The sequence below is a fragment of the Hypomesus nipponensis genome, chromosome 9, assembly GCF_054491055.1.
Source record: "Hypomesus nipponensis isolate SF chromosome 9, ASM5449105v1, whole genome shotgun sequence".
Taxonomy (NCBI): Eukaryota; Metazoa; Chordata; class Actinopteri; order Osmeriformes; family Osmeridae; genus Hypomesus; species Hypomesus nipponensis.
This window is the reverse complement of record NC_140369.1, coordinates 16,883,029-16,895,982: the sequence shown is the minus strand read 5'-3', so window position 1 is coordinate 16,895,982 and position 12,954 is coordinate 16,883,029. Positions and strand designations below refer to the sequence as shown.

Below are 12,954 nucleotides of genomic sequence, written 5' to 3'. Positions count from 1 at the left end.
TACACACACACACACTCTACACACACACACACACACACACACACTCTACACACACACACACTCTACACACTCTACACACACACACACATACACTCTACACACACACACACACACACACGCTCTACACACACACACACTCTACACACACACACACTCTACACACTCTACACACACACACACATACACTCTACACACTCTACACACACACACTCTCTCTCCCACTCACTCTCTACACACACACACTCACACACTCTCCCACTCACTTTCTACACACACGCACATACACTCCCAAGCACACACACTCTCCCCCACTAAAATCACTACAGACGCACTCACTCACTTTCATATAGCCAACAAGTCTGCTGGTCTACACAGTTTATGCTGTCACCTTATAAATGCAGTGATAATAGCAACAAAAATACCAGCTTTGTATTGCCATGAAGATACATTTTATGGGTTAGGGTTAGACAGAGTTCACGTGGGAAGAGAAGTCAGAATGAGTCATTTTTCGACAGTAGTTTACCTCAGCGTCGGGAAGTTTGGAGTCTGAGATGAATGACCCTCAGTAGTTGGTCCAACCTCCCACTCTCTCTGGCAGCTTCGGTCCGCTTCGGGTATCTTTGGAATATTTGAACAGAATAATTTACGAGGACAGATTCGGGGTGGGGATGCGATTGGTCCTCTTCCTGCCGCCCTTCCTCTGGCACGTATGTGGACGGTCGTGTGTGTGTGGGGGGGGGGGGGTTGCTCGGTTCTGTGGGAAAATCCTACGACCCCCCCTCAGCCCCCTCCACCCCCTCATGGCAGGCAGATGAATGAGGAGGGCAGGATCCTGAGTCTCGTCCAAGCCCACGGCTCTCTCTGCCTCCCTGATGAAATACTTCTCCTTTTATTTTGATTACGCAAGCCTGCTCCCCTATGCTCAGGCCCCGGCTGGAGCTAGTTCTCCTTTAGAGCACCAGGGGAAAATCCCCGCTTCACTTTGTGTTCACCTCAACGGGTGCTAAGACTTCTCCTCAGCGTCTGAATGTGTGTTCCAGTCTCTTAGAGAGGGGTGTTTTGATCCATATTCTTATTCTCAAGGATGTGCACACCAAAGGTGTGTGTGTGTGTGTGTGTGTGTGTGGCAGTCCACAAAGTCAAACTAGCATACTGGGCAATTTGTAGAATCTGAAAACGAGTTCAACCGCATTTCTGTTGACATTATTGACGTGCGTCTTGCAGTTGTATTTTTAACTCTCCACCCCCCCCCCCTCCCTGACCCCAGGACATTATGAGGCTCTAGCTGTGTGTGCAGCCACCCTAAGCTATAATCTACATCACTGGAATACACTCTAATATGTATTTATGTGTATTTTAAGCGGGTCGGTAATTTGAGAACTAGTTCTTATGCGGCAGCTTTGGGGTTTTGGGGGTGGGGGGTGTGTGGGGGGGGGGGGGGGGGGGGAGTTTGGCTTCTGGAAATGAAACGGGCGGGGGGGGTGGGGGGTGGGGGGGTGTTCTACTGAGCATGATCCGATGCTGTACAGGTCCCTGGAAGAATGAGCTCTTTGTGGGGTCACTTTAGATCCAGGCTGGGGTTTCAGGTGTGTGTGTGTGTGTGTGTGTGCGTGTAGGAGGGTGAGGGGGGCAGAGGGTGGGGATAAGGCTTTCTAATAGCCATGATGGGTAATCCTGAGCCTATACGTGTGTGTGTGTGTGTGTGTGTGTGTGCCTGTCTTCACATGACTCTCAAAAGCCGAGATGAAACACACTGGGCACTTCATGTGATGCTTTGGAACCTTTGGCAGTACTTGGCAGAGTGCTGCTGTGTTGGAGGCGGGGCTAGCCGTGGCAGGTATTGTCTGGTGGCTGTTTGGCCTTCCAACAGGCGAGCGGAGCACCGTGTCAGAGGGCAACCTCCGGACCCTGCCTCCAGTCCAGCCTCGGGGCTCTCTCTCTTTCACTCACTCTTTCTGTCTGTTTGTTTTGGTCTTTCTCACACACAACACATAACACACGCACACACATACTCACCCACTGACCAGGAGGAAATGAGTGTCTGAACAGGATGCTTTGCCCAGCCTGTGCACTAATTCCCCACCCAGCTACTCCCCGAAATAAAGATAGGCTTCCGAAAAGAACACAGAGTTTCCCGGCCCTCTTGTACATGGCACGCAGCAGAGTGAACACGAGGACTGGTTCGTGTCACTCGTTCGCGAGTGGTGGAGCCGAGAGCGAGAGTGTTGTGTCTGTGTGTCGGAACTCGTTTACTCGGAGTGCTAATCTGCAATCTGCCACCTCCCTCTTCGACACCCTCCCTCCTCCTCTCTCCTTCCTCCTTTGTTCACCTTCCACTCTCCACCCTCCTCCTTCCTCTCTCCTCTCTCCTTTGTCCTCCTCTCTCCTCCCTACCCTTCCATTTCTACCCCCTCCCCCCCTTTCTCCACCCTCTTTTCTTCCTCTATTGTCACCCCCCCCCCCCCCCTTCTTCATCTGAACCTCTCGACTCTCTATGTATCTGTATGTATGTGTGAGCTGTGAGTCATTAACCCCCGGTCGATCTCCGGGCAGGCCGGACACAAAGGCCTCTCTGTCGAAAGGCTCCGCTCCTGTCCATGCCCCTCCTGCCGCCCTCTTGTCTTCTTCTCCTCAGTCACATGAGAGCTTCTCGGCAAAGCATTGTCCCGCGGGGAGAAAGCCACGCTTGTGCTCGCGCCTCGCTGTACTTCCTGCGGCGGTCGAGCGCTTGACCATTTCAGTGACGCGGCGACTCACTTTTGGCCGGGGAGTCGGGGCGGAGGAGGTGTCCGTCGAGGCCCTCTCTCCCACAGAGACGTCTTTCTTGGAACAGATCCAGTCACTTTTTGCCTAAACTCTACTCTGAACTGTGTGTTTGTGTGTGTTTGTTCGGGCCAACTGTTGTGCAATGTAGGCAGTGTTAAGAGCCACGCACCACTATGCTTTCTCTCTCTCTCAATCTCTCTCTCCCTCTCTCCCCCCCCCCTCTCTCTCTCTCTCTCTCTCTCTCTGTCTCTCTCTCTCTCGTTGTTGGGTAACAGTGTACGCCATCAGCACAGGGCCACCAATCATCCCTGTGAGTCACACCCCCCCTGCACCCCTTTCTGGGGAAGTCATCCAAGCCCTCGTGCGTATGTTGGAGCAGGGATGTCGATAGCAGAGGCTGAGTCATCCTGGCCCGCTGAGCCTCCAGAGCGGCTGGCTGCCCTGTAATGAGCCTCAGCAACCTGAGAGGCCCCGCTCGCTCCACACGCAGAACCCTCTCTATACACACAACCCTCTCTATACACACAACCCTCTCCACATGCAGACAGAACCCTCTCCACACGCAGAACCCTCTCTATACACACAACCCTCTCTATACACACAACCCTCTCCACATGCAGACAGAACCCTCTCCACACCCAGAACCCTCTCTATACACACAACCCTCTCTATACACACAACCCTCTATACGCAGAATCCTCTCCACACACAGAACCCTCTCCACATGCAGAACCCTCTCCGCACACAGAACCCTCTCCACATGCAGAACCCTCTCCACATGCAGAACCCTCTCCACACCCAGAACCCTCTATACGCAGAACCCTCTCCGCACACAGAACCCTCTATACGCAGAATCCTCTCCACACACAGAACCCTGTCTATACACAGAACCCTCTCCGCACACAGAACCCTCTCCAAACACAGCCTCTTCCAAACACAGCTTGGTGGCTAAATGCTCCAATTACTACCAGATGTAGTCAGTCTGTGGAAAACCTCCCCCTCCTCCTCCTTTATGTGGGGACATGTGTATATACGTATGTATATGCTAAGTATGCCAGCGCCTCTGCTGCCCCATGATAATTATAGGCCGCTACGCTTGTTAGCAGATCCCATGTCAGCTTCATGTGTAGTGTTAATACACTTTCTTTTCTAAACATAGTTGGTTTGAATCACAGTGAAATCTCCCGGGGCCTAATTTGAGTGTCTTTTGTCAGTTGGTGGCCTGACTTATGGCCAGGGCATGTTCTCACAGCCTGAAGGTCATTGTGTGTGTGTGTGTGTGTGTGTGTGTGTGGCTCTTAATCCCTAGCCGTGACGGCACCTCCCAGACCATATACTCCAACCTGTCTGTGTGAAACAGATGGTTCAGAGCTGTAGATGGAGGGTGGAGCAGGTAGCCAGGCTGGCTACTTGGCTGTTCATTTTCTTCTCTATTCTCCTTGGCAGGACCAGCTCTGTCCACCGCTCACTCATGTCTTCTGTTCTACCTGCTGGCTACTTTGGAGGCTAGTCCTGCCTGTGTCCCTGCCGATTAGCCTGTCGGCCTGTCTCCCTGCCTGTCGGCCTGTCAGCCTGTCTCCCTGCCTGTCAGCCTGTCTCCCTGCCTGTCGGCCTGTCAGCCTGTCTCCCTGCCTGTCAGCCTGTCTCCCTGCCTGTCGGCCTGTCAGCCTGTCTCCCTGCCTGTGGGCCTGTCTCCCTTTATGTCAGCCTGTCTCCCTGCCTGTCGGCCTGTCTCCCTCCCTGTCGGCCTGTCTCCCTGCCTGTCAGCCTGTCTCCCTGCCTGTCAGCCTGTCTCCCTGCCTGTGGGCCTGTCTCCCTGCCTGTGGGCCTGTCTCCCTGCCTGTCGGCCTGTCTCCCTCCCTGTCGGCCTGTCTCCCTGCCTGTCAGCCTGTCTCCCTGCCTGTCAGCCTGTCTCCCTGCCTGTGGGCCTGTCTCCCTGCCTGTGGGCCTGTCTCCCTGCCTGTCGGCCTGTCTCCCTGCTTGTTGGCCTGTCTCCCTGCCTGTGGGCCTGTCTCTCTGCCTGTTGGCCTGCATGTCTGGTCGTGTCCAGGCTATAGAGAGGACCCTCCTGTTCCTATACAGGGCAGCGCAATGGCGCCAGTCCAGATTTACCTCCTCTTCCGCCCGGAACTGTTGCAGGGTATAGTCGGGGGGGGGGGGGGGGGGGGGGGATCGCGTTGCATCCAGGGAGTGGGGGGGTCATTCCTCTATGAATGGATATTCCTGGATCACTGAAGGAGCAGTCCCAGGCCCCTAGTCTGCAGTGGTCCCTTATTCTCCCTGACTGCTTTTTTCTTTCAGTGCGTATGAATCAGATGAATTACATACCGCGTGTGCGCTTCTTTCCGTGTGTGTTCCACGTGTGTGTGTGTGTGTGTGTGTGTGTGTGCGTGCGCAGGTTCTGGCTGCGTGTCCAGAGGTAATCTCGCCCCGGAGCTCTGGTCGCAGCACCAGGCCTTATCTCTCTCTGATGCTGCTGCTCAGCCCAACACATGCTGCTCCCAGATTGCATCAGCCCCCCCCCAGGCCCCATGCCTAACCCCTGGAACTCTCAAACGGCCATGGGGTTCCATCTGGCCTCTCTTTCTCTCTCTCTCTCTCTCTCTTTTCCTACTTTCTCTTTTCCTTCCCCTATCTCTCTTCCTCGCTCTCTTTGGCTCTCTCTCTTCCCCCCCCCCTCTCTCTCTCCCCCCCCTCCCCGTCAGAGTAGGACCCAGAGAGTTTGAGATGACGCAGGGATGGCTGGTACAGCGGCACGGAGTGCACTACGCTGACCACGCGCGTCGTCCCCAAACTTCCACTTGGCGTCGTTCCCCCATTAGGATTTGAGCAGCTGGCTGGGTGATCTGCTTCACAAGTGTGCCATCCATCGTCGAGGGGTCTTTTATCAAGGATGGCTAACTCTGTGATGGTCTTAACAGTGGATCAAAGGCAGCCCCTCCCAGGTCTGTCATTAGCCAGCTTTAGGACTCTCTTATCTGAACTGGAGGCAAGGCTTGATCCCAGATAAAGAGGAGCCAGGCAGCTCCGGTGGCTCCTCTGGTTTTTGAAGTGATTCACCCGGGCTCTCTGAACCGCCTCCAGGCCTCCTGCGTACGTCGCTGCCCTCCCTCAGATTTCTGGTAATGAGTGTTTGCTCTCCAAGCCCCAGCCTGCCTGCCTGCCTCGCCTGCCTCCCTCCCAGCCTGCCTGCCTGCCTGCCTGCCTGCCTGCCTGCCTGCCTGCCTGCCTGCCTCCCTCCCAGCCTGCCTCGCCTGCTGCTCTGAGCTGCCCGTGGGGGCCTGATTGCCTCTCCCACCACACGTCAGTTGGATGGAAGTCACACGTGTAATTAAAAGCAGGGCAGGTCTGTACTGGCACACGGCGCCTGATCACCCTGAAGGCCTGCTCTTTTATTGCTGTTTGCTGCTAAGCACCCCCCCCCTCCCCCAGCAGTATCGCAGGTTAGAGGCGGTTTGCTCGATTCGGGTTCTCCCCCGAGTGGGTTCTCAGTAGTGGTGGGTAGGTGACGGGTTTCACAAAACAAGCGGCGTGGTCCTTTCCCTATCAACACGCTTTAAGGGGTTTGAGAATCGGAGGACGGATAACAAAGTCGTATTGAAGCTCTTGTCCGGGGGCTTTAAGGTTTTTTTTTTTTTTTTACCTCAGTCAAATTTTATTGTCCCCAGAGGCAAAATCCTTTGCAGTCTGGGACACGCAGACAAAGGTTGTATGTGAAGATGTGTTTTTTTTTTTTTTTAAGGGGGTGGAAATAGTCGGCCGCAAGTCGGCCCGCGGAACACCAAGTGTTCTTCCTTTTGACCCGGAAACGACAGGAAAGGAGACGGGGCGCGGAGGACGAGAGGGATCGGGGGGGAGAGCAAGATGCGACGTCTGAGCGAGACGCGAGTCAGGGGGAAGGAAGAGAGCGAGAGAAAGAGAGACGAGCGAGCCTCCCCACCTGGAGAGACACCAGAGCCCAGCTGCTGCCCAGCAGGACGCCACTCCCAGGAGAGCCTCCATTTGTGTTCAGAGACGCTCCTTCGCGTGAATCCCCTCAAAATGGAGCGGAGAGGGCGGGGGGGGGGGAGAGAAGGGAAAGTGAGAAAGCGGGGGAGAGTGAAGGATATGGGAGGGGGTTAGAGAGAGAGAGAGAGAGAGAGAGAGAGAGAAAGGTCTCCGGAGAGAGAGAGAGATCTTTTCCAGGGAGCACGGCTCTTGCGTCAGTGTCTGTGTTGATCTGGTTTTAGTTGCTTTGTTTTGCCTGTGTTGTTGTTATGTGCAATCTTAGACCTTCCAGATACTGAGGAGGTTGTTTAGGTGAATAGGTTAGTTAGTTAGCTGCTGTCTGTAAGTTAGGAGTGATTTGTGAGCTGCCAGTAAATAAACTTGTGTGTGTGTTTGTGAGTGTGTGTGTGTGTGTGTGTGAGTGAGAGAGAGTGTGAAAGAGAATGGGATTAAGGGAAAACCCACTTGTGCGTCTCTCAAATCCCTCCCCGTTGGCCCGTGAGCCTGTGGTTCCTCGACCAGACCCCGGGCTCTTGTTTGATTAGCCTGTTGGGTTATGGAAATAAAACCAGGGACGTGACCCCAGCTGGGATCCTCCGACTTGCCCTGTTCCCACTCAACGCCCCCTCACACACACACACCCACCAAAGCCCCCTATCCCAGTCCCCCTTCCACTATCAGCCACCTTCTCCTCCCCCACAGGAGCTGGGCCCCACCCCTTCCTGTTGCAGTACCCAGAATCTGGGATGTCAGTGTTCCCTCCTGAGACAGGCGAGAACACCATGAACTCAGGGAGGACAATTACTAAATGCAGCTGGTCCCTCCGGGCCAGCCTACCCTGCCAGCTCCAGCCCCCAGGTTCCAGCCCTTGGGGCCCCCTGGGCAGAGTTACCAGGCAGGCCTCATCCAGGCCTCAGCAGCTTGGCTACACCGGCCTGGTTAAGTTGGCAAAACAAGAGTGCCAGCCTGGGTCTTCTGGGTGTGGGGGGCCGGCTGTGTCCTCTGGGTGTGGGGGGCCGGCTGTGTCTTCTGGGTGTGGGGGGCCGGCTGTGTCTTCTGGGTGTGGGGGGCCGGCTGTGTCTTCTGGGTGTGGGGGGCCGGCTGTGTCTTCTGGGTGTGGGGGGCCGGCTGTGTCTTCTGGGTGTGGGGGGCCGGCTGTGTCTTCTGGGTGTGGGGGGCCGGCTGTGTCTTCTGGGTGTGGGGGGCCGGCTGTGTCTTCTGGGTGTGGGGGGCCATCTGTGTGAGGACATGTACATCACGAAGGAGCAGGGCTCGGAGAATAGGAGGTTACCTCTTTTTTTTTTCTTTTTTTTTCTCCCAATTTACGATATATTTTTGTCCTGTTACTGCTTTATTGGATAGTGACATTTAGAGAAAGGCAGGAAAGGCAGGCAGAGAGTGAGGGTGAAGACACACAGGAAATGACCCGGGGCTGGAATCAAATCCAGGTTACACCGCACTCTAAACAGCTGGCAGAAACCAAGATGGTCCTTTCCGTCAGCCAGAGGACTCTGTGTCGCGACCCCAGACCTGACCCCGGCCTCGGACGTCAGAGAGCCCCTGATAGGGTGTCTTGACGTAGATGCAGCTGTCAGGAAAGACTCAGGGTTGCAGGTCTGTTATAACGATCTGACTCTGCCAGCCGGGCAAACCGGTTAGAATTCCTATTGAAATGGAATGTGCAGAATGGGCTAGAAGGAGGAATGCATTTTCGAGGCAACCTCGGGGTTTGGGAGGCATATCTGTGCTCGCGCGCGTGTTCCTGTCAACACGAGTTATTTCTGACACGTAGGACAGTGACGGGCCGGTTTGAGCGTTGCTGTGGAGATCCTCCGCTGTGCCTTGCCTCAGAGGAGGAGTACTGGTGCCCCCCCCCCCCCGACACACACACACACCCTACCCCACTCCCCTCTTCTTCACTCCTCTTCACTCTTCCCCTCTCCTCCCAGTTCAGGAGCAGCATCGTGTGTGTGTGTGTGTGTGGTTCTGTTGACTCAGTAGAAGGGTAAGTGTGCCCCAGTCCCCTCCTGGGCGGCACAGACGGCAGCACAGACGCCCCCGCGCCACGAGCCCAGCGCGTCCTGTGTGGTCCGCGGACGGCTAATACTCTTGCTTCTTGCTTCCACTTCTCAACGATGAAAGGCAACACAGCTGGCGTTGTGCTATGGTTTCAGCTCTGATATGCAAAGCAGATGTTTTTTTCTTTCTTTCTTTTTTAAAAATTTTTCATTGCCTGCCACCGGTTGTGTTTGGAGTCGGTGGACGCCGGGCTAATCTCTGGCAGAGTGTGTTAGACGCTGGATGGGCCACAAACAGCACGGGCTGCAGCGCCTTGGACGTTCCAGAGCGTTTGCTGTTGCTGCGTACTGCAGTGTAGGGTTGGTGATCCTCCACAGCAGAGATGTGAGAGGGGCCCCTTATGTTGGGACTTGAGCGTGTGTGTGTGTGTGTGTGTTTGGTGAGGAAATAAGCCCCAGAGTTGGCTCTGCTTTCTCTGGCCTGTGGCAGAAATCGTTATCAGATCGTTGTCTTGTTTGCACAGCCATGATTGTAATTGTATCATCTTTTTTTTCTGAGGCCGGCAGAGTACGTATGGCTCAGTGGTCTGGATGCAATACTGAAAACACTCCGCTTCCTCTCAAGGTCCAAACACGTAGAAGTAGTGGTGTATTGTTTTAGGGATGACCTCCATAAAAGACCACAGATGCCAAATGCTATGCAATGTACTCCAGAACTGAAAGAAATCGTTGTGGTTCGCGGCGTATTATTGGTAACTCGATTCTGTAGTAATAGGTTTAGCTTCTGGAAATGGGCACCAAGTGTTGAAAGCTTGCTATTCCATGTTACATTGCGGTATACATACTGTACAGTAGTCGCTTCATTCACAAATTCACTATTTGAATTCAAATTTGTACAAATTCTATCACAATCAACCGTCATGTTGATTGAAACAAATTATTGCCTGCCATGCTATGTGGGAACGATGTGAGGGGAAAAAAACACATGGCATCTTTTTTTTGGCATCAGTGAAACCCATTCAGTTTATGCAAGTCTCCCCCTTCAGCCTCTGTACCCTTCCACACAAAGGATATCTCTCCCAAACACGCACGCACAAATACGCGCACGTCACCAAGAGGGTGCGTTCCACTGTCGATCCATTTCAAAGCGTTTTCCGCCCGCTGTCCTTTTGATGTTTATGAAGCAGCCGGGGGGGACAGTGAGTGACCTGCAACTTTTATATGAGTGTACGTCCCTGCCTGGCTGGCTGGCTGTCTGGCTGGCTGTCTGTCTGGCTGGGTGTCTGGCTGGGTGTGGTGACTTTCCCCACACTTACCAGGTGATGACTAGGACTGCCTTGGGAGCGAGGATAAAGGATTGTGTCACCACAACTTTGCTTTGTTTGTTTTAGGAGAGGGGAAGTTTTACAGACTCATTGTTCACTGGATACACTGGCTATGTGAGCTCGTTTTCTTTTGTTATCAACCTGTTTAGTAGAGCTCATCTATGAACTCAGGTTTATCAGTGGGGTTGGTGTTCCCTCTCTCTCTCTCTCTCTCTCTCTCTCTCTCTCTCTCTCTCTCGCTCTCTCTCTCTCTCTCTCTCTCTCTCTCTCTCTCTCTCTCTCTCTCTCTCTCTCTCTCTCTCTCTCTGTCTGTCTGTCTGTCTGTCTGTCTGTCTGTCTGTCTGTCTGTCTGTCTGTCTGTCTGTCTCTGTCTCTGTCTCTCTGTTTCTCTAATCTACAGCATGTAGCATGTAACTATACAACTTGCCTAGATGAAACCGTGTTTAAGACAACTTTAACAATTAGTCTGCATGAACCCAACACAGACGCACAGTAGAGTTAAACATACAGTTCGGCAGCAGAGAAGGCGATACAAGAGACATTATATCACGTCCAATTACCACCGAGCCCATCCTAAGGGCTCCGTTGGGCTCTACACAGCCAGTAGAAGGGCCCTCTCAGTGGGCTGTAATTAAAATAATGATGGGCTTGATTCTAGTCTGACTTTTGGGAAACGAGGCAGGGCCGTCATGCCCAGACCGCGGCGAAGGATGGGAGGCTTCTTAGCGCCGGAGTAGTCGTCGGACACGCAGCTTCCCCACGTCGCCCGGGCCCACGCTCCCTCCTCCTCCTCCGCCCCCGCTGCTGTCCGTCTGTCCACAGCCCTGCTGTTCTCCTCTGTGGCTTCTGTAACAAGTCTGTCTGGTTTACAATTCCCCCCCACACGCACACACGCGCGCGCTTTTAGAGCCGGCACGTATTCAGATATGTGGCATGAAGGTGCCAAGAGTGCGTGCGTGACTGTGTGTCCTTCTGTGTGTGCAACATTCTTGACTCGGTTCAGAGGTATGTGAATTGCGTCTGAAGTAACTGGAAATGTGAGGAATTTCCCAGCGTCAGAATTTGCGTTGTTTACTGACACAGTTGTGTGGGAAAGTCTCCTGTTTGAACTGTGTGTGTGTGTGTGTGTGCGTGTGCGTGTGTGTGTGAAGTCCAGGTTTAGGGTTAGGAATCAGGTCATGGTCAGAATTTCTAAATTACAGGATGACACGGAGAGAGGCACTGATGGTGTAGGAGGCAGAAGGCAGTGAGTGGGTAGGAGGCAGTGATAGAGTAGGAGGCAGTGAGGTTGTAGGAGGCAGTGAGGTTGTAGGAGGCAGTGAGGTTGTAGGAGGCAGTGAGAGAGTAGGAGGCAGAGAGGTTGTAGGAGGCAGTGAGAGAGTAGGAGGCAGAGAGGTTGTAGGAGGCAGTGAGAGAGTAGGAGGCAGTGAGGTTGTAGGAGGTAGTGAGGGGGTAGGAGGCAGTGAGGTTGTAGGAGGCAGTGAGGTTGTAAGAGGCAGTGAGAGAGTAGGAGGTAGTGAGGGGGTAGGAGGCAGTGAGAGAGTAGGAGGTAGTGAGGGGGTAGGAGGCAGTGAGGTTGTAGGAGGCAGTGAGGTTGTAGGAGGCAGTGAAGAGAATAGGAGGCAAGGAAGAGAGTAGGAGGCACTTTGGAATTCAGCAGCTGAGTGTGATGTCCTGGAACATAAAAAGCTCAATCTCTTTTTAAAGTCAAATATTTGACATGTGTCATTATCAGTGAGGACGCCGAATGATTCTACTCCCGTTACTGCACTCTTATAGCCCTGTCACGAGCTTACAAAGACATGGAAACCCAAGTTCTCAAGTACTAAAACGCTAACTGCTGCTGTCTGTGTCGTGCTCTTCTCCTCAGATCTGGGACATGAGTGATGACGAAAGCATCTGAGCGCGTGGAACGGACGGAGGTCTGAAAGGACGTGGAACAAAGGCTTTCCACGGGCCTGGCTGAGACCCCATCCTGAATCAGGCCTGGCTTTAACTCCTTTCTCCCTGGAAGGCCGAGGGCCGGGCGGTGGTCGTTCCCCTGCAGGACACTGTCCTCTTCAACGAGGGCGTCCTCCCACAGAGCGCTCACTAGTATGGGATCCCCGCCTAAAAAAACCCCCCTGGGCTTTCATAACTCTGGAAGTCTACCGGGTTCCTCAGAGTGATTTATGAATCTCTCTGGATGAAATAGAAGGTTCCGCACATGTGGCTTTATATCTGGTCGTATTGTCTTATCAAGGGTCTGTTTTTTTGTTGTTTTTTTCAGTTTTTCTGCAGTGTAAATTAACGAATGGACGCTTGTTTGGAAACCAGTTCACTTTGTTCTGTAGGGAATGTGTGCTAATCAGAAATCCTCTATAGTGTTTACAGTATGGCATTGTTTTAGCTTCAGTGGTGTTTCTAAGGGATATCAGTTAAGAAAGCTCTGTGACGTCAGGACCTTTTTCTAAGCATAATTCACACGGACCCCGACCCTCCAAACCCATCCGCTAGCGCTATGTGACACACCTTAACTTGATTGGCTTCCGTCCTCCTCACCTCAGCTGTTACGGCGTTTCCCTCGTGTTTTATTTTGGTTTCGTCGTCGTGCAAATGGCGCGACTTAAGAGTGACAGTATTTAGCCACTCATGAGTGTTCTATAATCTCGTGGATGTGAGATCATTCTGATGTAAAGCATGTGTAAGGCACTCATTTGCCTCAACTGTTTTGTAACGCTGTCAAGCATAACAACCTATATATATATATATATATATAAACACTGTACAATGTTCTGTTCTCACATTGTATTAAATGTAAACCAATCACCTGACAGTTTCCTGTCTGTTTTTCCTCCCACCTGTCCTTTTGTCATTGT

At 53.1% G+C, this 12,954-nt stretch overlaps 1 protein-coding gene across 2 annotated transcripts in view; it reads left to right on the top strand.

Moving 5' to 3' along the window:
* The window catches only part of atg7 (ATG7 autophagy related 7 homolog (S. cerevisiae)), a 30,538-nt gene extending 17,632 nt beyond the window's left edge, over positions 1-12,906 (top strand). The window contains exon 19 of one of the 2 annotated variants that reach the window (XM_084704687.1): positions 11,967-12,906. In XM_084704687.1, coding sequence (XP_084560813.1) covers positions 11,967-11,999 — 33 coding nt within the window. In that variant the 3' untranslated portion in view covers positions 12,000-12,906. The remainder of the gene's footprint in view (positions 1-11,966) is intronic. The other variant, XM_084704688.1, reaches the window with a different exon arrangement.
* The last annotated feature ends 48 nt before the right edge of the window (positions 12,907-12,954 follow it).